The 25,524-nt window shown below is 45.8% G+C and overlaps 2 protein-coding genes across 9 annotated transcripts in view; one reads left to right on the top strand and one right to left on the bottom strand.

The window, feature by feature from the left end:
* The window catches only part of RIMBP2 (RIMS binding protein 2), a 260,412-nt gene that overhangs the window by 198,443 nt on the left and 36,445 nt on the right, over positions 1-25,524 (bottom strand). The window lies entirely within an intron of this gene.
* On the top strand, positions 8,097-10,989 carry LOC310751301 (uncharacterized protein). 6 transcript variants are annotated; one of them, XM_083590598.1, is made up of 9 exons: positions 8,097-8,473; positions 8,643-8,722; positions 8,844-8,952; positions 9,046-9,129; positions 9,361-9,465; positions 9,782-9,826; positions 9,929-10,018; positions 10,121-10,203; positions 10,885-10,989. In XM_083590598.1, exons 1-6 carry the CDS (start codon positions 8,132-8,134, stop codon positions 9,812-9,814), a joined length of 753 nt encoding a protein of 250 aa, XP_083446724.1. In that variant the 5' UTR covers positions 8,097-8,131; the 3' UTR covers positions 9,815-9,826; positions 9,929-10,018; positions 10,121-10,203; positions 10,885-10,989. The 6 variants fall into 6 exon arrangements, with proteins under 6 accessions (XP_083446724.1, XP_083446721.1, XP_083446723.1 ...); XM_083590595.1 differs by having other exon boundaries at positions 9,775-9,826; XM_083590597.1 differs by having other exon boundaries at positions 9,929-10,203.

The raw sequence follows: 25,524 nt of genomic DNA, 5'->3' as shown, positions 1-25,524 counted from the left end.
TCTCATACAAATCAACATGATGTTCACCTCTCAGACTAATGTGTAGATTGGACACCAGCTGCTGCATCTCCAGAGAAAGTCAGAGAGGCTCAGTGAGGTGTAGTGGTTAGAATTGGACCTGGGAGGCCAGGGTTCAGCCCCGACCCCCACTCACCCATGACACTTAATGGGTGACTTTGGGCTAGTTTGAAGCTTCGTCAGCTTTGAATGAATTGGGGGACTTGGCTGTCCTTACCTACAGAACATAGGCCACTTACAGAGACAGGAGTTCAGCAACCCCTTCCTATTTAGCAAAGCTCCTTTCTCCCTACTATAAAAACAAGATTAAGCTCCTTTGGTAACCATGGGGCACCATCATGAGACAAGGACAAAGGTAAGATAGGCTGAAATGGCTACTTCAAAATGCACATCCACGTGTACCAAACCATTGCACTGGGGTCAGAAGTTCTCAAACTGTGGTTGGCAACAGTGGCATCACAACAGTGGGGCTGGTGCACCCTGGGGGGGGGTGACAAGAAGGCACCCCATGGGGGTTCGTGGCAGTGTGAGCAGTCATCGCGCCACTGCAGCCGCATGTGGAGGATCCTCTGTTTGCGGCTGCAGCCATGAGCAGAGGATCCCAGCGCCAGCGGCAAACCTCTATGTACAGTGCATGTGCGGCGTTGCACACATGCGCTGTACATAGCAGTTTGCCGCCCCAGGTGTCACAACACCTTCCTTTGCCCCTGGTTGGCGAAAAGGGCTGTGAAACAATTAATAATATCTGTACTTGCACCGACTATTTGATTTTCTTTTCCTCACTGAGACCACTTTGATAAAGGTTGGGTTTGTCAAGCAGGCTTCGGCTTGGAGCTTTTTCATAATGCAGCACTAGCTCAGTCTACAGATCTCCACACACGCTAAAAATGCTCCAGTTAAAGGACCAATGGTTTTCTTAATATTTTCTTAATATTTTTATTGTTGTTGTTGTTGTTGTTGTTGTTATTTTTATTATTATTATTAACTTTTTTAATATGGACAAAACCAATAAACCAATACAAACCAATCAAAACATTCCAAAGGTCAAGAGAGAGAAAATGCATAGGTGAATAATGCATCCTCATTACACACACCGGAAAGAATATATTATATTCTATAAATGCCAGACATACACGATTGATTGCAGCAGCGGACTTGCAATGTTAACCACCACCTTTTTTAAACCTTGGAGAGAGTCGGTTGTATGATATACAAATAAAGAAATTTGTAATGTTGAGATAAAGTCCAGGATAGCATACCTCTCCGAAAAGGAAAATGAACAGTTGGTCTAGGTCAGGTGTCTTCAACCTTTTCAGACCCAGGACCCACCTTTCATCCAAACTTGCATTTGGGGATCCAATTCTTAATTTTTTAGCATATATTTGCATGGTGGCAGTTTTGGCCCACCAGTTGAACACCAGTGATCCAGGTTCTTCTGGTGAGGCATTAATAAAAGTAATGAAGGGAGAACAGTCATCATGAAATTCATCTCTGGTTAATGTTGCCTTTGACTGTTCTGCAGTTACGTTTGTCTACAAGCAAAACCTTCCGAACTCTCTCGTACTAGTTTTGCGTAGTTAACAATCTTTTATCAATAAGAATGTGATCTCCATGTGGGCTGCTAACAGGAAATGGATTATTAATGGCTTGAATAACATATCTTAATTTGCTTCTCAAATAACAACAGCAAGGCCAAGCCTAGGCCTAAGGCCCATTATTTTCATAATACACTGTTGGTTTTGATGATAATGCCACTGCTGCGTGGATGGGTGGGCGTTTATTAAGTGGTCCTCTGAGACCACCAGCAATTTTAAAGTGGTCCGCAGTGGAGGGAGGTTCAGAAACACTGCATCATCATCCTCATCCTCACCATCATTTTATTTGTATTCTGCCTTCCCACAGTTAAAAACAACACTCAAGGAAGCTTACAACATGACAAGATTTACATAATTACAAAAGTCATAAACAATAAATAAACCACATCAAAAAATACACAACCAAATGGAAATCAATTTCCACTAAAACTAAGAATACAGCATTAATATTACAGTTTAAAACGACGTAGGTAAAAAACAACAGCAATTTAAAAAACGAACAAAAACAAAAAAGGAGCCCGTTCTGCCCAGCAGCAGCAGTGGGGGCAGCAGTCCTTTATGGAACCCATCAGGCCCGGTGGTGAGTAGCAGGATTGGGGCCCTCAGGCGCTGAGCAGGGGAGTCAGGCTGCATTGTTCTTAAACTCTGATACGTAATGCTTCTTCCTCATCAGGATGGAGGACAGAGAGCGGTGTGAGCATGTGTGGAAAAATTTCTCTACACTACAAACGTAAAATTTACATGGGCAGCGGCAGAGGAAGCCTCTTGGGCACCTGGGGCGGGGCGAACCGCCCACAGGGGTGGCACAGCCCATACCTTTTATATGGGTGCCACGCACCCCATGCCCCATAGGGACGGGGCGCACGGTGCCCATAGGGACAGGAACGCCATGGAGTCTCAGCTACCCTACATCGGGGGGGAGGCAGCTGGCTGGACAGCACGGAACCTGCGGGTGCCGAGACGTGTGGCTCATGCGCACTGCAGGCCCCGCGGTGAGTGCCGCCAGCCATTTTGTCAAAACACATCCCCCCCCCCATCAGGGAAGCACCCGGGAAGGTCCGCACCCCCCTTCCTAAGTCCTTGTACATTGGTTGCTCCAGCTACTTTTGCCTCTGGGACTGATGTCAGACATACCCCTCAATCATCCCGATTTAAGCGGGACATCCAGGAATGACAGAAGCCATCCAGGCTTCTCATCGGATCCAGGAATGTCCTGTTTTTTGGTCTGGCGCTCTGGTGCAAATCAACCAGCTCGCGCCAAAGACCAAAAAAGGAGCATTCAATTTTGATCAGTAGAATGTTGGAGGGTACGGTCACATGGTCCTTGGAAGGTTTCCCAAAGGGGCTCAGTCTGAAAATAAAACCCCCACTCCTACTCTAAATGCAAAAAATAAAAAATAAAAATGAGGTTATGGCAGGGGTCAGCAACCTTTTTCAGCCATGGGCCAGGCCACCATCCCTCAGACCATGTGGTGGGCCGGACTATATTTTGGAGGGGGGAAAAATGAATGAATTCCTATGCCCCACAAATAACCCAGAGATGCATTTTAAATAAAAGGACACATTCTACCATAGCTGTCAACCGTCCCTTATTTGGCGGGAAACTCCCTTATCCCAGCGCTGTGTCCCGCTGCTGTCCCTTATTGATGATGTCCCTTAAATTTCCCGGGTTTCATGCTCGCCCGGCTCGGGAGGGAAGCAGCGGCTCAGGGTCCTCTGCTGCGCGAGAGAGAGAGCGCTGGCGCCGTCGTCCTGGCTCAAGGAGTTCCATCGGCCCTTCCCTGCCCAAGAGAGAGGGGGGGAGGGAGAGAGACTCTCGCCCACGCCACCCGCGAGCCCGGAGGCTGCAGCAGTGGTGGCAGCTGAGGAGGCGGCCTGAGGGAGGAGGAAGAGAAGGGGATGGGGAGGGACACAGAAAGGCGGCACTTCAGCGGCCACTGCTGCGCCGCAACCGCCTCATGCCGGATTGACAGCATCTGTCAATCCTACCAATGTATGTATCTCTTTACAACAGCAAAATCCCTTATTTTGGCTGCTGATCCCTTATTTTCGAGGCTGCTGGTCCCTTATTTTCAAATCTGTAAGTTGACAGCTATGCATTCTACTCATGTAAAAACACGCTGATTTCCAGACCGTCCATGGGCTGGATTGAGAAGGCGATTGGGCCGCATCCGGCCCCCGGGCCTTAGGTTGCCTACCCCTGGGTTATGGCATTCCAAACTAGCTACACCGTTTGACAAATCCTTTATATTTATTGGTACAGGCACGTGACCTTCTGAAGCACCTAATGCTTTCTCTGCATTTTGTTTGTGTGAAGGCAGCCAGCGCAGGAAAGGCCGCCCTCCTCCTTCCCCAAATATGCCACCTTCTTTCTGCAAGCACTAAAAGGAGACCGAGGGCATCCTCTCGTTTCACAGAGAAGATTAACAAAAGGTCAGAAAATGTTTGATCTCTGTCATTGGTATGGTCAGGCTGAAAGCTGAGCCGTCGCTTAAATATTTACAGGCAAGCTCTGCAGCCACAAGGTGAAAGGTGTTATGTAAATCCTTCTCCACACAAAACAGGGGGGTAAGAAAGAAAATCAGAAAGATCAGGATAGCATCGCTGCTGCCCCACTTCAACCCTGCCTGTGTAAACATACCAGGTCTCCTCAAAACTGCTTCAACTTCTGACTACACACCCAGGAACTCAAACAGACCCTTAAGAAGCTGTATTAGACTAGCTCATCAAACCCTTAAACCCCTTACATTTGGGGGGGGGGACGGGACTTGAAAGGGGCAAAAGTGTTTGCAACATGATAGGCCACTGTTATAAGAAAAGAACTGCTCCTTTTCCCTTATGGGGTACCCAAGAGCCCATCTAGAGTCCTTTAGTAGGTTCTCTATCGGTAGGAGAAAATAACAGAGGCCAAGCAGAGAATACAGTGGTACCTCGGGTTACATACGCTTCAGGTTACAGAGTCCGCTAACCCAGAAATAGTACCTCGGGTTAAGAACTTTGCTTCAGGATGAGAACAGAAATTGTGTGGCGGCAGCAGGAGGCCCCATTAGCTAAAGTGGTGCTTCAGGTTAAGAACAGTTTCAGGTTAAGAACGGACCTCCAGTGTGGTATAGTGGTTAAGAGCGGTAGTCACGTAATCTGGGGAACCGGGTTCGCATCTCCGCTCCTCCACATGCAGCTGCTGGGTGACCTTGGGCCAGTCACACTTCTCTGAAGTCTCTCAGCCCCACTCACCTCACAGAGCGTTTGTTGTGGGGGAGGAAGGGAAAGGAGAATGTGAGCCGCTTTGAGACTCCTGAAGGGGAGTGAAAGGCGGGATATCAAATCCAAACTCTTCTTCTTCTTCTCCGGAACGAATTAAGTACTTAACCCATGGTACCACTGCATTGAAAAGCAAAGCAACTTGTAAGCCTGATCTTTATTCAAGCTGTTGCAGCAGGGCGCTCCCCCCACACGCAGGAGGGGGAGGAACCGAGAACAATGGTGGGCAAACTCCTATACCTATAAACTTTTGAAATTCCCCACCCTGGAGCTCAAGATCACCCCCATACATACACCACAGAAGGGGTGTAGCCCAAGACCACCCCCAATACATCATACATACATCAGAGAAGGGGCCAGCAGGAAACCTGTGGATGGGTTTACCTGGCTGTTGATGGGTTTACCTGGAGAGCCTGGCTATTCTTTTGTGATGATAACTACTTAATTCCTGAATACTGGTCACAGGCTCACCATATTCATATCTTAAATGTGCCCTTAAGACAGGATTTGTGAGCAAAGAGACAATGGGGAGACTGAGGTAAATTTGGGAGGGACAAAATGGTTTCAGGACTTTTTCTGTGGGCTTCAGACATGTGCTGTGTGTGTGTGTGTGTGTGCGCGCTTGGTACATTTATGAACATTTATTTTATATATGCAAGACCTTAAAATTCTTGTAACAATAATAATAATATTTGATAACAATATTATAATATTAATGATATAAGACGATAATGATAATAATTATTTTATTTATACCCAACCCATCTGAGTAAGGCTGCCGGAGCCACTCTGGGTGGCTTCCAACATACATAAAAACAGAAGAAAACATTACGCATTTCCCTACACAGGGCTGCCTTCAGCTGCCTTCTAAAGGTTGCGTAGTTACTTGATCTTTCTTGGCTCCAGGATCACATGACTCCATTCCCTCACAACATTTCTCTGATCAAAACAGGGACATCATACCACACCCTCCAACATTTCTCCGATGAAAATAGGGGTGTCCTAAGAAAAAGTGGGACTTTCCGGGATCAAGTCAGAAACCAGAAAAGCTTCTGTAAATCCGGGACTGTCCCTGGAAAGTAGAGACACTTGGAGGATCTGTACTGTCCCTCACACACCCCTGCAGTGTCAACCAACAATCCACAGCTGAGGGTCTTTCTTAAGATCAGCTGAATTTATTTTTATGTTAAACCAGAGCATATGCCTCAGTTTGTAGAGCATGAGACTCTTAATCCCAGGGTGGAAGCCATGCCATGTTGGGCAAAAGGATCCCTGCATTTCAGGAGTAGATGACCCTTGTGGTCCTTTCCAACTTTATAAGAACTGCTTAAAATGCTAAGTTACCCATTCCTGCAAAAATCTGGAATCCACAGCTAAGGGTCAACAGACACCGGTGTCAGTAGTTGGATACGAACCATGCTTCCATTCAGAGACCAGAACAGAGGCAGAAGTACGAATGGCTTTCTGCTGTGAATGCCAGCAGGCAGACGCAGCAATACAGAGTTTTGGGGCTTAGTAAGAGATTTGGGGAAGTTGCAACCGTTCTTCACTGTTGTGATCAGATTACACACTGAGTACTCGTCTCCCGTTTACTGTGCAAGCAAGTCAGCCAGGCCGTAGCATGAGTACCTGCCAGCCATCTCATCCTAGGTCACCTCCTATGCAGCATCAGGCAGATGAAGTCACTAACATCCATGGAAAAAAAAATACCTAAGGCAAATTCTGGGACTCCAGAATCCACAGATACCTGCACAGTCTCTAGCTCAGGTGTGGGGAACCTCTGGCCCTCCAGATGTTGCTGAACTCCTGCTTGCTGGAGTTGACAGGAGTTGCAGTCTAGCAAGAGCTGGGGTGGCCAAAGGATCCCCACACCTCACCAGAGGAAAAGGATTCTGCATATGCTCAGGAACACATTTGCCCTGCGGTCTTTGAAATGCTACATCCCCCTTGGAGGTCAAGGATTTCTGTGCATGCTCCAGGACACTCAGCCAAGGTGCCAGAATTTTGGTCAGCCAAAAGTTAGCTGCTGCACTCTTGAGACACAACTTCTGCTGAAATTGCGGATAAATCTGCACTGGCTTCCTCGCCCTTTGTGACTATCTGAGGGGGGGACTGGAACAGGCCTGCCTCTTTGAGGACTTGTTAATTTATTTTAGCACTCCTTTGGAAACAAGCAGGTATGTGCTCTTTGCAGTCGACTGGGCATATTTCCAAATGTGAATTCCGCAGAAAGACAACAGACTGTGAAGCATTCATGTGCCCATGGCTCTGGAATTCATTTGCTCCCATGCCAGAGAGGTTTTATGAGCGAATTTGATTGTGCCTTTCCCCACTTAGGCCAGACAGGTCCCAAACGCGCCTGCCTTTAATGTTATGGCCCACCGTTAAACTTGCATGCACCACGAAATGTGCCCCCACATGGAAAGAGCAGGGTGCATTTACCTTTTTCTCTCCCGATTTGAGTTCCACCTGAAAATTATGTGGCAGAAGTTACAAATGCTTGCAAATCCATGCCCTGCTTAATTCACAGAGTGCAGAAGGGTAGTGATATTATTAAGCCCCCCGCAGCAAACGTAGAAAAAGAGAGCCACCAAGCACCTTAGAAACAAATGGATTTATCGTGGCAGAGCCAGTCGTAGGGCTAGAGAGTTTGGGATCAGAGCATTCTGCAGGCGGAACAGCAGGTGCCTCCGAGTTCTGACAGAGGAGCATCACCACTCAGGAGGGGCCAGGTGGGGCCAGGTCCTGGTGGGGGGGTTGCCACAGTGACAAGGACCCGCCCTCCTTTGTGACATCTCTTGCTTCTCCTTTAAAAGCCACTGACTTGCAGGCGGCCATTGTGGGTTAGTGAGGAGAGCTTAGAGGAGAGAGGTGGTAGTGGCAGTTGGTGGTGGCAGTTGGTGGCGAGTAAGAGGAGGAGTAGTGATTTGTTCTTTTTTTGTTTTCTTATTTTGATTTTGATTTCATTTATTACTTTTATTTGATTTATTTGATTTGATTTATTTTGATTTTCTTTTATTCTTTTATTTTAATACTTATTTATTTTATTTTTTGTTCTATATTTTAATATTTTTGTTTTTTGTTTTATATTTTTTGTGCACATCTGTGCATATTCTGTATATATTTTGTACATTTTTATTTTGTATATAGAGGAGTAGTTAGAGTTAAGTGTAGGGTTAGGGCGGGGGTAAGCCAGTGGCCCTCCTTTTTTGGACAGAGGAGGGCAGGGATGGGCATGGGGGGTGACTAATCCAAGGATGCAAAAGAGGACTCACCTCTTCCCCTGTCCTTCTGTTTGCAGTGCTGCTGCGGTTCAGCATCCCAGCCCCAGGGGTGAGTATTGGAGAAAACAAGAGCAGGGACTGGATCCCTCAGACCTGCCCCCCGCTGTCCCTCGGGCTCTTTGCCCCCCACTCTGCACTCTCAGATGCGGAGAAGCCCTCCCCTCACGAGGAACTGACAGCCTGACTTTTGCATTTCAGCTGCTGGAGGATGAACAGCGCTACATCCTGGGGGTCATCGAGAGCTGCCAGGCAGCTGAGCGCAGGGGACTCCGATCCCTGAAGTGCTCCAAGGAGGAGACAGCCCATAAAATTCTGGTGAGTGATGGGGGGGGTGAGGGACCCCCACAGGGAGGTGGGGGGAAGGGGTTGTGCATCTGTGGGGAGGAGGACCCTGCCGGCTTAGGCCATGGGGTTGCCATTCCCCTGCAAAGCCAAGCCTGGTGTCTGTGGTGGGAGCTGATTTTCCTCCTCTGTTCTTTTCCAGGACATCTTGGGGCCCTTGGAGCACTTCAGGGATCGGCCCCTGACCCTGGCCCTTGCCTTGGAGGCCCTCCTCCAGCTAAGGTGAGTGGGGTCTTTGGCGTGGATGGGGTTGTGGGGGGGGGCAGAACTCCAGGGGGAAAGAGCAGGCGGGAGGGAGAAAGGGGCAAGGGAGACTCTAACCCTCTCCCTTTCATTTCTGCAGCACGATGAGGCCCAAATTCACCACTGACATGATCGGTGCCATCCTGCACAGGATGTTGGAGGCTGTACTGAGTGGGGCCAAGGAGGAGAAGGAGGAGGAGAAGAGAGATGTATGTCCTTTGTTTTGACTTCCCTTCACAGGCTCTTTCTTCCTCTTCATCACACCCTTGCAGAATCCAACTCTCTTCTCTCTTTTCCCACAGGAACTGAAGAGGCACTACCGGCTTCTGCTGGGCAGTCTTCTTATGGAGGCACCCAACCCTGGCACCCTCCTCCAACTTCTCAGTGTAAGTGTCCCTATGGCATCTGGGGTGGTTTTAGGGTTGTCCCCCCCATCCCTTACCCAACGGACTGCCCCATTTCTGGGGCACAGAGCCTGTTTGGCCCCCAATTTGGTCAAAGACCAAAGCTGGCAACCCCTCATGATGCAGAAGTACCAGGGACTCCGTGGTGGGGGCAGTGGGGGCCGCTTTGGCCCAGACTGGCCCCTGACTCTGAAATGCTCTTTCCTCCTGCAGGACCTCAGAGGATACGCCCTGGGGGAAAGTGGCGAGGCCCAACAACTTGCGGCCAGCAGCATCTCTTTGCTGCTGGCCATTGCCAGGAAGTACCCCAAACTCAGAGTAAGTACTTTGCCTTCTTCTATTCATTTCTTTGGTTACTTCCATCCCCCCCAAGATCACATCCCCAAGTGATCTTTAGCGCAGAATTTGCGGGGTGTGTCCCTGGGGGCCAGGATGAGGCCAGAGGCTTTTACTGCCCCCTTTCCTACTGCTGCCCTTCCACCTCTGCCCAGGAGGCTGCAGGGCCCAGGGAGGTCCTCTGGAACAAGAGATTGGGCCCAAGACAGAGGGAGACCCATCCTTCTTGACTTGGTGCTGTTTCTGTGCTCTCTTCCTCCCATCTGACCCCAATTTTTCTTTCCTCTGCAGATGACAGTCGTTCGGCCGGATCTGGCTTGCTTCCGCCTGAAGCCAAAAGAAGGTAAGCCCCACACCTTGGAGACAGCGCCCTTTGACTAAAGGCCTGTGGGAAAATCTCATTTTCATTTTCATTCTCTTCTCATTCTCATTCTCTTCCATCCAGATGACATCATCATTGAAGATATATAGGTAGTGCGGACCTCGGACTCCACTGCACACCAGAGAGAGGCCAACATCCAAATGCACTCAGCAGGTAAGACTTTCTCAAAAGCCCATCTGTAGTTAGAGATGCCCTGTTTCTTCTGTGAGAGAAGCAGGCACTCCTGGCGTCCTGCTTACCTTTTTTCTCTTGCAGGTGACAGAACGATGCCGGCAAGACCTCCTTCTCCATCTTTTCATGGGGGCAGAAGGGAAGCAGTGGCTGTGGGACCAGATCAGGTAGGGGGAAGCTGCCTTGTGGGGACAGAGGCCAAGGGGTGGAACGATGTCATGGACTGGTTGGGCACAGAGGAATGGTGGGAGGAAGCAGCTGGAAAACCAGGAAGGGAAGAAGTCTCAGAGACCAGGAGTGGACAAGGATGAGCAGTCAGAGGGAGAAGTGGCCAGGGAACCAGGGGAGGGGAGCCAATGGGTCTCAAACCCTCGGTGAATGAGGGACTTTCCCCTGCGTCAGAAGACAAGCTCCAGCAGATGGAGCGGACGAGATTCAGAGGAAGCTGTTTGTGCATGTGCTGTAGAGGGAAGTGAGGGGCTGATCCCCCCAGAAGAGAGCCCATCGAGGAGAACTCTGATTCTAAACCTCCGCTGCCTCGTGGGACTTCAGGGTAAGAAAAGGCTCCCGAGTAAACCCTACACAGATGCAGAGTGGAGTCCCTAAGATGATTGGGTGGCATTTTGTAGGTCTCCTTCTGGCAACTCCTGCAGCCCAGCTGGTGCCTTATGCCTTGCTCTTCTTTCCTCTGGACCACCTCAGGGAGACTGAGGGGGGAGGGTCTTGCTGTCTGGGCACAGGGTTGACACAAGACAGGACAGGGCAGCGGACAGAGAGATATCCGAAAACTGTTAACATTATTTTGCCTCAAAAGATCTCACGGAATTTTGGGTTTTTCCGTTTCTTAGGATATATGATCTACTCCCTGTGTAACTCCATGTGTCAAGAAGAAAAACCAGAAGAGAATGGAATAAAAATAAATATTTTTTTAATGGATTTTGAATAAATGCACAATAAATTGTTACTGTTTTGAATTTCATTGTGCTATTGTCTTCCATTGATCTGGACACTTTTCTTGTTGCAGCCTAAAATAGCATTAGCATTTTTTGCTGCTGCTGCTGCATCACTCTCAGGTTGACTCATGTTAAGCTTGTGGTCCACTAAGATCCCTAGATCCTTTTCCCTACCAGCAAACCAGGTGTTCTTCACGTTATATTGGTGCAGCTGGTTCTTCCTGCCAAAGTGCAGAACCTTAGATTGGCTACAGGTCCTCTTTGCTCACCACCAGGGAGTGACCATGTCGGAGTCAGTGCTGTGGTAGCTCCGTGTGGCATTAACACAGTTCAGTGCAATCACCTGGTAACAATCCAGTCCAGATGGTGCCAGTGACCTGACATCCAAGATATCTCCAGGACACTGGGTGTTTTGCCTTGGTAGACCATACCATGTTCGTGATGCAGAGGCCGTAGTATGAGCACAGTCCAGGTAGTGTTTTCCATTCTTGTTCAGGCTCCCGATACCAAGGGGGCATCTGTGGTTATCCCAGCTGTGATGAACTCTCCCAGCAGGAATAGTAATAGTAATAATAAGAATAATTTTATTATTTATACCCCGCCCATCTGGTTGGGTTTCCACAGACACTCTTGGCAGCTCCCAGGAGAACACTAAAAACAGAATAAAACTTCAAACATTAAAAACTTCCCTAAACAGGGCTGCCTTCAGATGTCTTCTAAAAGACGAAGATAGTTGTTTATTTCTTTGACGTCTTCTGGGAGGGCGCCACTACCGAGAAGGTGTTTGCAGGCTCCTGACATCCTGGTCTAGTTCCTCGCAGAACTTGTTCTTGATCTGCATATCAGAGCACACAGAGCGTAAACACTCAATATGTTAATGGAGGTAGTTGAGAGATGGAGAGAAGGCAAGCATCTGAGCCCTCAGCTGGCAGTTCTATCACAGACAGAAGGGAGTCCCTTGCTGCAAATCTTACGCCATGAATCTTCTGGATGCCCTCCTTGCCACAAAAGGTGTAGCTCTCTCTGAGGCTGCCATTCGAAGCAAGTCTTGTCTCCTGTAGAGCAGCAATGTCAATGCTGAGTGTTTTCAGCTCATGGTCAATGATGTTCATCTTCTGTGAGTTGTTGACCTGCAGCAAGCCAGAACACATGGTCCTAATGTTCCAGCTTGCTGGGTGCAAGAGGGTTTGTTCCTTTCTTTTTTGCCTAATATAGCAGTTTGGTCTGCTTAGTGTGAGTGATACTGTGAGCTCCAAGCACCCACTGAGGCAGGTGGCCAGTGGCCAGTGAGCACTTTATTGATTGGGGGCTGCCTGGCTTTATTGAGGTTGAATGTGCGCGCGCGCACACAGTGGTCACAGGTTGGTGGGACCGCGCTGCCGCCACATGATTTCTGTTCTCATCCTGAAGCAAAGTTCTTAACCCGAGGTACTATTTCATGGTTAGCGGAGTCCGTAACCTGAAGCGCCTGCAACCTGAAGCATCTGTAACCCCCGGTACCACTGTGCTTAATTCCTGAATCCAGGTCACAGGTCACAGGTCACAGGCTCACCCTATTCACACCTTAAATGTTCCCTTAAGGCAGGATTTGTGAGCACAGAGGCAATCAGAATAAGATCCACTATTTGATTACTGATTCAAAACCCTAAAATGTATTTTATATAATTGACTTTTTATTTCTATTCTTTGTATATCGTATTGTTCTTTTATTGCTATGGCTGATGGCTGACACAAATAAAGAACCATTCAATTCACATTCCTTCCCCAAAACATGTTTTTCTTCCCAAAATTCTGCATGTAAACACTGAGCAGAGCCCTAGATGCAGTGATGAGGGAAACTCTCCTATTGAATCTCTGTCAGGGAACAGGAGTCTCACTGGCAGGAGACAGGGAGAAGACAGAATGTAAAAACTTAAGGCTGAACTGGTTTAGTATTCCATTTCTAGCCATTGCCAGTAAGATACCCTTTGGCAGCGCACAACCAAGGCACTCCATACTCCTAAGTGCTCCTGTAGCTGGAGGTTCAATTTAGCTCTTAAGGCCGAAAGCCTTCCTCCATGTCTTTGTCTCATTAAAAGCTTAAATGCTCCCTGATGGTCAAGCAAGATTTGATAAGTTCTTTTTAATTGTGTGGATGCAACATTTTTTGTTCTGTAAAGGGCAGCCTCAGAAAAAACCTGAACAAATTTGTCACTGTGCTGTGTGGAAAGAAGAAATTTAACTCTCCCTCTTCAATGGTTCCCTCTGAAGCAGACATTTGCTTTTCAAGAGAAGCTTGCATTTGTAAATCACTCGTTGTGAGAAGTGATGTATAAACTGAATAAATTAAGGTAAACTAAAACCTAGCAGCATTTTCTCCTCATTAGAATTCAGTAACAGAATATTTGTTTAACGCTCTTGCTTCAAACATTCTTTAAAAGTTTTCACATTTCTCAAGAAATGTTTCTCAAGGTTTCTTCTTGCATCAATTGTTAAATTTATACAGACGCCTATAATGAGTACACAAACACACACATTTCATTGTCTGTGACTGTCTTCGGAACATTCTTTTCCCCAAAGGTTGTTTAAAAGGTGGCATATTAAAACTGGAAACAATTTTATTATATAAATCTTAAAGTTAAAGACTGAAGAGAAACCTTGTTTTCCGCAACCTCCTTCGCCCATCTCTTGAGAACTTTGATTGGTTTTTTTCTTTCTTAGTTCTGAATTTGGGTAGTTGCAAGCAAGCAAGGATTCTGTGTGTGTTTGTTTAAATAACAATTATTATTGCTGTGTAGCCCAAATGCAAAGCTCTAGGGCAGTCATGCTTGGCTCTCGCAGTGGGTGGCATTCTGCCCGACATTGTGCTTCTGCTACATTTATTAATCTCCTCCATCCGCCCATTAAACCTGAGAAAAAGGAAAAGAGGGCACGACTCCCCTGTTTCTGTCATTCTGACCCACATAAAATGACAGGAGTGCGTGAGGCACACGCAGACCGTGTCAGTGGGTGACAGAAACTGAACTTTGCCCCTTGGCTGATGTTTCATATATGAATACAGCATTAAATGTTCCCAGGGCTATTGGAAAAACTGATGTTGCAGTAGGACTGGTAGCCATTTTTTAATGTGCAGAGCAGACGTTTTATGTTATTTTATTTTTTACCAGTTTATGCAATCAGGGGAAATCTTGTGTTATTATGTACAGGGGGGAAGTTATGTTATAGTGTGTTGCTTTTCATTTATTTTTGCTGTTTTAATTGTTGCATTTTTCATTTTTAAATATTGTGTTGTTATTATCATTATATGCCTATATCTACTATATAGTTTGTAAACTTGTTCGCCTCCGTCTGTTGTCTTTGCACGTGGACACTTCTTAAGATATTGTAACCAAAATTTGCACAAATGTTTCTGGGATCAAGAAGGTTTTTCTCTATGTTTGGAGTCTACTGGGTGCCTTTCAAAGCTGCCCTAAGTTTAACCATGATCCACCCAATCACCCCCGCCTTAGAATTCTATACCCTCCAACATTTTTCCAATGAAAATAGGGATGTCCTATTCCATAATGATAATTTTACTATTTATACCCCACACATCTTACTGGGTTGTCCCAACCACTCTGGGCAGCTTCCAACATATATAAAAACATAAACATTGAACATTTTTTTAAAAAAAACTTCCCTATACAGGATCGCCTTCAAGGGGTCAGATAACTCCATACATTCCAAATTTTCTCAATTGAAAATAGGGACATTCTACCACACCCTCCAACTTTTCTCCTACGGAAATAGAGACATACTATCATACATTTCAATATTTCTCTGGTGAAAATAGGGATGTCCTAAGGAACAGTGGAACATTCCAGGATCAAATCAGAAAGTGGGATGGTTTCTTTAAATCAGGGAAGACCCTGAAAAACAGGGGCACTTGGAGGGTCTGGAATTCCCAAGCAATGCGGGGCACTTTGCACTAGTAAATGAACTGATGTTGAAGCAAGGACTTCCTCTAGGCATTAAACTACACTTGTTCAGCATTATCAAACATTAATACAACTGTAGTAGTAAACAGAGCCGGCCCACCCAAGAGGCAGGAGGAAGCCATCGCCCTGGGCAACAGGATCCATGGGACAGCAGATGTAGATCTTTATTGCCCTCTTGTTCTTGATGTAGATCTTCACTCACCCCTTTCCCCCCGTGATGTGGTGCAGGACACCATTTTGTGGTTCGCCTCAGGTGCCAAAATGTATTGAGTCTCCCTCCTAATAGCTGATTTCAGTCAAAAGGCCTTATGGGCGCCTCTGCTTACCAGAGCCACACCATTTATTAAAGTGCCAGGCATAAGGTAACCTCCTCGCAGTGAGAAATTGGGAGTTCACGGTCCACGGAACAGCAGATGCGGCAAGACCCATTAAGAACACGCAAGTTGATTGAGGGGGTTTCGGAGATATTCTAATATTTTGTATAGCTCAAGCTGCTGTGTCTTTCTCATCAAAATATGTCTGCCGCTGCACTCTCCACCGAGTTGCAAATCAACCTGCCAAATCCAAGTGATGGATTCGGAGACTGTAATGGAACACAAGATGGAGGAGGAGGTGGTGGTGGTGGAAGGGGGAAACTGAGACATTTACAGATCCATGCCATCTTCAGTTGTGGCAGCTGGCTCAGCTTCTTATGTGGCAGCCTCTCAATTAGCTCAGCCTCCCCAAAGTAGGACCCTGCAGATGTTGCAAACTACAGCTCCCATCATCCCACACTGTCCATGTCAGGGAGGGGAAATGTGGTCCAAAACATGTGTGGTGTTCGTACGGAGCCCCCAGTCGTCTCACGGACTATTGACCCGTACACCACTAATCCTCTGCCACCAACCAGGTCCTCCCTGGTAAAATCACTTCAGTCTCAGTCAGCTTTTCAATTAATAAAGAAGAGTGTATTTTATTTCAGACACAAACAAAACTTTTACAGCATTCCAAACGTTGTTGCTCTTTACTTTCTTAGTCTTATTTTCCTCTCTCTATCTCTTCTACCTCCCCGCACTCAGGAACCCACTGCCCTAACTGTCTCTCTATTCCCAACTGCTTCTCCAACTGCCTTTCCCAACCAGCCAACCCACTAGAACCAACCAACTGCCCACCAGCAACTCCCAACGAACTCCCCTCAGAACTAGTTTATAGACCCACTGACTCCACCCGCCTGGGTCCTGTCTGTGCAACCTATTTAACTATTTCCCCTCCAGCACTCTCTCATATATGTTAACGTCACAACATGTTGCAGTACAGAGGGTTCATCTACTAATTTCAGTTTCTCTTAAATTTTCATCCTTCCAGTCTTAAACACAGTTCCACATCAGCTTGCAAGAGTGTGTGTGTGTGTGTGTGTGTGTGTGTGTGTGTGTGTAATAAGTTCTCGTGAAAAATTCTCCAGCACTTTTGTTCAAATTGTTGTGTATTGAGCCAAAGGATTTTATATCTGTATTATTATTGTCTGTATTTGCATTAGGGTAAAGTAACTGCCTTTTGGTTCCAGAGGGTACAGCTACTATTGGTTCATTTAAGCTGCTGTATTTGGATCCTCTGTCTTATTGGTTTCCTCCAAAAGGCAGGACTGTGATTGCCTGATATTGTTCCCTCCAAAATGTATCCGTTCTAGCTAGTTCCCTGTCCCTATAAATGTAGCTCTCCCCTCCTCAGTTCTCAGTCTTGTTTGCTTTAATAAAGAAGTGTTACTACAGAACTGTCTCCAGCATATTATGTCAAGAGAGCTGAAATCACAAACCCCACGTCACAACACAAATACAGGTTTGTTTGCAATTCTGCCTAATATTCACATTTTTACGAAGTGATATTCCCTGATATAATATAATATAATGCATGTTCGCAACCCGCAGCGTTCGCAACCCGCAGAGGTGCATCTGCGCACGGCGGGTTGTGATTCGATGCTTCTGCACATGCACAAAGCACAATTTAGCGCTTCTGAGCATGCGCAACACCCAAAACCTATAAGTAACCCGTTCCGGTACTTCCGGGTTTTGGTGGGTCCGTAACCCGAAAAAATGCAATCTGAAGCATCTGTAACCCGAGGTATGACTGTACAATTCTGTGCGTTGTTTTCACCAATATATGCATTTTTATGCATGCTTTACCCAAGCATATGCATTTTTATGCACATTACTTTGCTGGAGAAGCACGTCGCAAAATTTGGAGAAGTGTGAATTCTGAAGGAGGCTGCAATTCAGTTGATATTACTGTTTTGGAAAGCACAAGTTTGCCTTTAAATGAGAACTGAATAGAATTTTGCCCCCATCGCTATCTGGAGGGTTGGGGAAGGGTGATTGACATAGATGCAGCATAACATACAGTTCCCATTGGCCCAAGAGATATCCGTGGAAGGGATGGCTCCCCTTTCAAATGTGGGACGTTGCTGGAAGAGAACTTTCGCTTAGGCAAAGGCCCTTGTATGTCCTGGCACATATCTGCATATCTGACATATCTGTTCAGTCTGTACATTAGTAACCAAACTAGTTAGTGTAAAGATAACAAAATACCCAGTACCTGTGGGGTCTGCCCTTGAAGATGGTTTGGAGGCTGCAGCTCATGTGGAATGCAGCTGCTAGGCTGGTTAAGTGGGGCAGCCCCATGGGACCGTATGCCCTGAGAGCTCAGCACTGGCCCTGTTACTAATGACCCTGCAATCAATGGCTGATATATTTTTAACTGGTTGGGTTTTTATGTTTTAACTGTTCTTTATTAATAATAATAATAATAATAATAATAATAATAATAATAAAATTTATACCCCCGCCCATCTGGCTGGGATTTCCCCAGCCACTCTGGGTGGCTCCCAACAGTATATTAAAAACATGATAAAACTCCAAACATTAAAAACTTCCCTAAACAAGGCTGCCTTCAGATGTCTTCTAAAAGTCAGATAGTTGTTTATTTCCTTGACTGATGGGAGGGCATTCCACAGGACGGGCGCCACTACCAAGAAGGCCCTCTGCCTGGTTCCTTGTAACCTCACTTTCTCGCAGCGAGGGAACCGCCAAAAGGCCCTTAGAGCTGGACCACAGTGTCTGGACTGACCGATGGAGGTGGAGATGCTCCTTCAGGTGTACTGGACCAAGGCCGTTTAGGGCTTTAAAGGTCAGCACCAACACTTTGAATTGTGCTCAGAAACGTACTGGGAGCTAATGTAGGTCTTTCAGGACCATTGCTATATGGTCTCGGCGGCCACTCCCCGTCACCAGTCTAGCTGCCACATTCTGGATTAGTTGTAGTTTCTGGGTCAACTTCAAAGGTAGCCCCACGTAGAGCGCATAGCAGCAGGCCACGCAGGAGGTAACTAGATGTGTTTGCTGCCCTGGGTACCAGCAGGAAAGGCAGCTTATCACTTGGATAACTAGTAATAATAACATACCCTCCAACATTTCTCTGATGGTAACAGGGATGTCCCAAGGAAAAACGGGACATTCCAGGATCAAATCAGAAACCAGGATGGCTTCTGTAAATCCAGGACTGTCCCTGGAAAATAGGGACACTTGGAGGGTCTGTAATAATATTAATATTAACAACAGCACTCTCTCCTCCAAAAGAAACAGAGGCTGAACTTAGTTGTGAAACTCACTGGGACCGCTGTCTCTTAGCCTAACCTACTTCACAGGGTTGTTGAGAGAATAAAATGGGGAGGAGAAGAGGTGATGGATTATATGGAATTGGCGGAAATGATTGGCAGAATCCGAGACCTGGGAGAAGAGTTGGTGGAAGAAGACTGGAAGAAATTTAAAGACTATCTTCAGAAACACTGTAAAATTAATGAATGTTAAAATGATGTTGGATTGAAAATAAGTGGCATTAGCAACAAAGTTAATAAGAATATGCAAAAAATGAATTGATAAATGGATGAAAATATAGAGTTATAATGTTAAGATATAGAGTTAAGATAAACGAAAGAGGGTAAGGATTTGCTGATCTGACTATTTAAATGGGAATACAAAAAGGGGAGGTGTGAGGAGGTCAAGGAAACAAGCTAATGAGTTTAGAATCATAGAATCATAGAATCATAGAGTTGGAAGAGACCACAAGGGCCATCGAGTCCAACCCCCTGCCAAGCAGGAAACACCATCAGAGCACTCCTGACATATGGTTGTCAAGCCTCTGCTTAAAGACCTCCAAAGAAGGAGACTCCACCACACTCCTTGGCAGCAAATTCCACTGTCGAACAGCTCTTACTGTCAGGAAGTTCTTCCTAATGTTTAGGTGGAATCTTCTTTCTTGTAGTTTGGATCCATTGCTCCGTGTCCGCTTCTCTGGAGCAGCAGAAAACAACCTTTCTCCCTCCTCTATGTGACATCCTTTTATATATTTGAACATGGCTATCATATCACCCCTTAACCTCCTCTTCTCCAGGCTAAACATGCCCAGCTCCCTTAGCCGTTCCTCATAAGGCATCGTTTCCAGGCCTTTGACCATTTTGGTTGCCCTCCTCTGGACACGTTCCAGTTTGTCAATGTCCTTCTTGAACTGTGGTGCCCAGAACTGGACACAGTACTCCAGGTGAGGTCTGACCAGAGCAGAATACAGTGGCACTATTACTTCCCTTGATCTAGATGCTATACTCCTATTGATGCAGCCCAGAATTGCATTGGCTTTTTTAGCTGCCGCGTCACACTGTTGGCTCATGTCAAGTTTGTGGTCAACCAAGACTCCTAGATCCTTTTCACATGTACTGCTCTCAAGCCAGGTGTCACCCATCTTGTATTTGTGCCTCTCATTTTTTTTGCCCAAGTGCAATACTTTACATTTCTCCCTGTTAAAATTCATCTTGTTTGTTTTGGCCCAGTTCTCTAATCTGTCAAGGTCGTTTTGAAGTGTGATCCTGTCCTCTGGGGTGTTAGCCACCCCTCCCGTTTTTAGTTTAAAGTTACTAAAAACGGATTTGTTTTTAATTCTTTGTTATCTATTTGTTTTTTGTATTTTGTATTTTTATTCTTCTTTTTTCTTTTTTATGTATTTTTCTATGTCTTCTTTTTTGTATCTTTTTCTCTCTATGTGACTTTTTTCTATTTTGTAAACTTATGTTTTTGTAAAATCTCAATAAATATCTTTTAAAAAATAAAATAAAATGGGGAGGAGAAGAACAAAGTATGCCACTTGGATGAAAGGTGGGGCATAAATCAAATATATCAATACACAATAATCTAAACTCATTCATCTGACAGTAAACTGTCCTGAAATCATGCCAACTGTCTCCAAGCAAATGAGGTCAGGGCTGTGGCAGAAGCATCTCAAAGGCTTCCCTGAAGCTCTCACATCTTAAGGGGGATGGAGAACAGAGGGAGGGGGCAGATGCAATAAGGATTTCCTAGCAGAGATGAAATGGGAAATTTGCATGATTTCTCAAAATTCCACCAACTTCCATGGTACTTGCTCCAAGGTGTGTGTGTGTGTAGGATTGCAACTTTATACTGAAAAGGGAGGGCACTTTGTTTTCTAGCTACCAACCTTTATATGGAATACTAAGTCTTAGAATCAGGATCACTGGACTTGAGCCACCAACTGCAGCCAAAAGGTTGAGCTAAGCAGCCTGGCCTTCTTGCAGGAACGGCAGCTCACTGCAGGCTTCTTTCAGTCTTCCAGCAAAGCTGCAGTCCACCGCTTTACCCCTCCAGGTGAGTAATCTGGCTATTTGGCTCTCAAGTTGAATTTAGTGAAAACTAATTCCCCACCCAGCCTTCTCAAGCTGTCGGAAGGAGCCGTGGCCTTAATAGGCACCCGAAAGTTGCCTCCTTAATCCAAGATGCCCAAATGCAACGTAAACAGAGAGGGTCAACAACAACAGTTTGAAACACCTTTGTGAAGTTATATGTGAGAAGCCACCCACGCTTGCCTTTGCAGCCAATGGTTAAAAGCAACTTTGTTTAGTCCAAGGAAGAAAAGTGAAAGAACTCAAGGAAGGGGTGTCATTCCTGTTATGCATGCATACACATACACACTCAAACTTCTCCAAACTGATATTACCCTTGCTGGTACCTTTCCCGGGAAAATCAGAGGCTCACTATGTCAGGTTCCTATTGGAAGACTGGACAAACGCTAGAACATTAGCAGCGGCAAAGTTTTTATCGGTGGTCGCAAGAGCCAATGATCCCTATATTCTGAACAAAATGCTTGTTTAACCTGGAGGTAGGCTGTATGAATTGTGTATTGCTTTGTAACGATTTGCTGGGTCTCTGGACCGTAATAAAGGTGGACGACGACGATGATGATTTCTCCAAGCAGTCTGGAAATTCCAGAGGTGCAAAGTTTACCCAGGTTTAGTTTACAAGCAGGGGTCAAGGGAGACTTCAGGTGTTTTGTAATGTTTGGGATTATTTGCAAATGCATAGTATATAAAAAGGTAAAGGGACCCCTGACCATTAGGTCCAGTTGTGGCCGACTCTCAGGTTGCAGCGCTCATCTTGCTTTACTGGCCGAGGGAGCCGGCGTACAGCTTCCGGGTCATGTGGCCAGCATGACTAAGCCGCTTCTGGAGAACCAGAGCAGCGCACAGAAACGCCGTTTACCTTCCCACCAGAGCAGTACCTATTTATCTACCAGCACTTTGACATGCTTTTGAACTGCTAGATTAGCAGGAGCAGGGACCGAGTAACGGGCGCTCACCCCGTTGCGGGGATTCAAACCACCGACCTTCTGATCAGCAAGTCCTAGGCTCTGTGGTTTAACCCACAGCACCACCCGCGTCCCTATATAGTATATATATATATATATATTTAAATATATATTTATATATATTTAATATATATATTTAATGAGTATATTTATTTATTTAATAATAATTATCTCCTCCTTCAAGCTAAGCTCGCAAGGCAGTCGACAACATTAAATACACAATATTTAAAATAGTTTAAAGCAACTTGCAATCACAAATATACAGTAAGCCCTAAAAATATACACCTCATGTGCCAAAAGGCAGAGTAAAGAGACGCATCTTTGGCCGCCTCTAGAGATATTGTCACCCAGATGTTTCCTAAGGTGAGGGTCTATGTGAATGTCCAGGTGCCGGGCACCAATTTTGAATCAAGATGCCAGACCAAATGGTGACTTTGTAGCGTGACTGGTCCAAGCTCACAAACCTAGCAGCCTGTAATGCTTCACTAGATTAAATCCTGATTTGCCTTATTTCCAGCAACACAAGTGCATCTTCTGAATGGCCTGTTTGTAACATTAAGCCTTATCTGGGTTGGAAGTGCCCTGATAGGACCACTCTCCTATATATGGTCTTTTGTGTAGAGATTTTTATCAAAAGTTTTTTTTAACAATATGGGCTTTTGAAGCATTCCCCCCCTCCAGATATGGTGAATCCCACCCCCAAGGGGCAGAAGCTTCTGTTGCGATGATCCTTGCCTACTAGCAGTGAGTTTAAGAACATCAAGGTCCTACTGGATTTCCAATGGTGATTTCCTGAGTCCATCATCCTCTTCTCCCAGGAGCCAGATGGCCCAATGGGAAAGCTTGCAAGCAGCAAGTGAGCGCAATAGCACTCTGTAGTAAAGGAAGAGCCTCTACCCAATGATACCCACTTGGAAAAATACTCATTTCCTGCTAGATGGCAACTCTGTTTTTTCCTCCTCCCCTCTCTCTGTCGTCCCCCCTCCCCCCCCCCCCGCCAATAACAACAGACTTTCGTTTAGCATCAGGTTTAACCAGCTTACAAGGTATTCTGGGGACAGCTCCAATAACAACCCCACAACCCCTTAAGAACATTTCCTCTCGAACTAAGAAATCATTATGCTCAGCCATGCTGGAAGTTGACTTAAATCAGCATCCCTTTGGAGAATTTTGAGGATTTTGTCAGGATTCCTCTTGTTTTTAGTGTATATATGTGTGTGTTTTACATTAGTGAATGATTTCTACTATGCCTGGCAGTCAGATCAAACCATTCAGGCGTCTGTCTTCTGCGATATTTTCCCCCAAAGAAAACAGGAACATTCCTGTTCAGGCTTCCAGCCAGTCAGGCACCCATGCCCTCTCCCAGAATACTCCGCTCCCAGAATACATCACCGCTCCTTCATAACCACCTGGGCTGTCAGTGTAAACATTGCTGCTTTTATTCTTAAAAAGTCTTCTTGTCCAACCATGACCAACAGCTTTTACACACACCAAACACAACCAGCTTTCTACCATCCAACCAACCCACACCACACACTAACATTGACCACTCTATATATACAGGTACAATTTGGTGAAAGGTTGCATGAATCATTCTGGGCCGCTGACTCATGCTGACTTAGGACTTTTAGCATTAAAGAAACAGCAGCCAATTTTTAGCCGTGACATGGGCAGGATTCTTGCATAGCAGGGGGTTGGACTAGATGACCCTCGGGACCCCTTCCAACTCTTTCCAACTGACAACATTCCATGACAACTGAGCATGTTCCAGCCCGGCCATGCTCTCCTCCAGAATATACCATTCTGTCATCCCTTCCTCGCGGCTCTCACCTGCTTCCTTTTTACTCACCTGAGATTCAGCATTCCTTGGCAACTGAGGAGGCCCAGTCATCACTGGGTTGCTTTTACAGGAGAAGACACCACTTCAGGGTTTGTTTTTGTTTTGTTTCTGCTTTTCGGGGGGGTACTACTGCAAATCTTCAGATTGTTCCCCCCGAAAAAAACATGCTGATACGTCCGTTCGTCCCCCCTCTTGTTTTCCAGTGCCTTGTTGGTGCTGATGGCGCTTACCATCAAAGTTTGCTATTCAAGAAAGTGACATATGCCCATTTGCACACACACACAGTGTTGCCATCATCACACAAATAGGGATAAAAGTGGCCCATCAGGATCCTGCACCGCTGCTATAATTAATGGCAAAATGGGTGCCATGTTGAGAAGATTCTGCAAAAGCCTGGCCTTCTGTGGGCTGCTACCTTACTGAAAAGTTTATTCTGCAGGAATCTGTTTATTTAATGTTCATGAATTTTGTATGAGGTTTATTAACTGAATTGTTAACATTCCCACCTTTTCGGTAGTTAACTGAAATTTTACTGATAGGTTATGGTAGCATTTAAAAAAATATTTTTGTATTGCATCTTTTGTTTTTGAGGTTGCAGTTGCTTTGCATGTTATTCTTCACTGCTTTAGGCTTCCTTTTATTGATTAATTTGTTTGTTTTATCTCATGGGCTCAGAGGAGCTTAGCAGTTTTTCTAAATGTTAATAGTTTGATCCCCAAGTGATCTAAAGCAACTGAACTATTTGGAACAGGGGGGAGGGTAAGAGAGGCCCAATGAAGTGAAAAATAGCATTGGGAACAGAAAAAACATTTTGTGTGTGTGTGTGTGCTTTAAGCAAAGATTCATTGGCCAGTTTTTGGCTTTTGTATATGGAAGTGGAGGAAATGATATCTCATCCTTCAGACTTCAGCCTGCAAAATGTTTTGCAAAATATTTCCCAAACTCCTCTGCTAGTTGAGGTGATATTTTTTTCTTACCATTACTGAATTAAAACGTGAAGCATATTTTGCTCCTGCAACTTAAAAGGCATAAAAATTATCTGCTTAAAGAGGAACCCAACCCTCCAGTCTTTCTGCATGGGCTTCCATGCTATTGCCTCTCTGCTTAGCAAGGCTGCCTCAGGACATTTTGCTGCCTGAGACAAAGGACAAGACAAGAGCCCCCTCCAATTCCAGAACTGGTAGCTGAATCTTTGGGCTGCGTACGCACCAAATAAAGCTTTACGGCCCATTTGAAGCACTTTCCCCTCACCCTCCAAGAATTCTGGGTTTGTCAAGGCTTGTGAGGCGTAAACTACAGTGGCCATAATTCTTCGAAGGGAAGAATGTGATTCAAATAGGCTTGCATTGAAGGAATGGGTTTCCCAAACCCAAAACTGACTGTGCAGGCAGTTTGAAACTGCACCAAAATCCCTATTTTTCCTTAGCTAAAATGCTTTAACTTGAGCTCTTGAGCCAAAACCCAGCTGTATAAACAAGTGCTCAGAGCCCTCTCCTTTGTCAGTTCGTGACGGCAAGGATGGCCTTGACTGTACCAGTAGAACAGGGAAGACACGTCTGTGCCTTATCTTACGTCCTGACCACAAAGACGCACAGACCTAGTCCGGGAACAGCGCCAGAGTGTGTTCTTGGAGTTGATGACCTCTTGCTCCAAGAGCAAGCATAGGAAACAGGAACAACCTTTTATGGTCAGAAGTACAGGAAGGAATACCCTTTTATGGTTAAGAATACCAGAGCAGGAACATCTGTGATGTCAACCTGCGTACACAAGCTGACGTGGCTGGAATCCTGGGGAAGGGGGAAAGGGTGCCTGGAGGATATATATACTGCATGTAATCTCTCATTTCTTTGGACTTGCTGTGGACTGACCACGCAAGTGCCTTCTGCTATCCGGAGAGCAGAATAAACTCTTTCTTTGAATGAATCTCGGTGTCATTTGACTTCCTTCCTCCTGTCCGGGAGCAACGCAGACCCAATCGGTGAACTCCAATAAGGCTACAGCATAAGAACAGCCTGCTGGATCAGGCCAATGGCCCATCCAGTCCAACATCTTGTCCTC

Source organism: Podarcis filfolensis, assembly GCF_964270895.1.
Source record: "Podarcis filfolensis genome assembly, chromosome: 16".
In the NCBI taxonomy this organism is placed as follows: domain Eukaryota; kingdom Metazoa; phylum Chordata; class Lepidosauria; order Squamata; family Lacertidae; genus Podarcis; species Podarcis filfolensis.
Note: the sequence above shows the minus strand (reverse complement) of the source record. Positions and strands in the feature narration are given on the sequence as shown.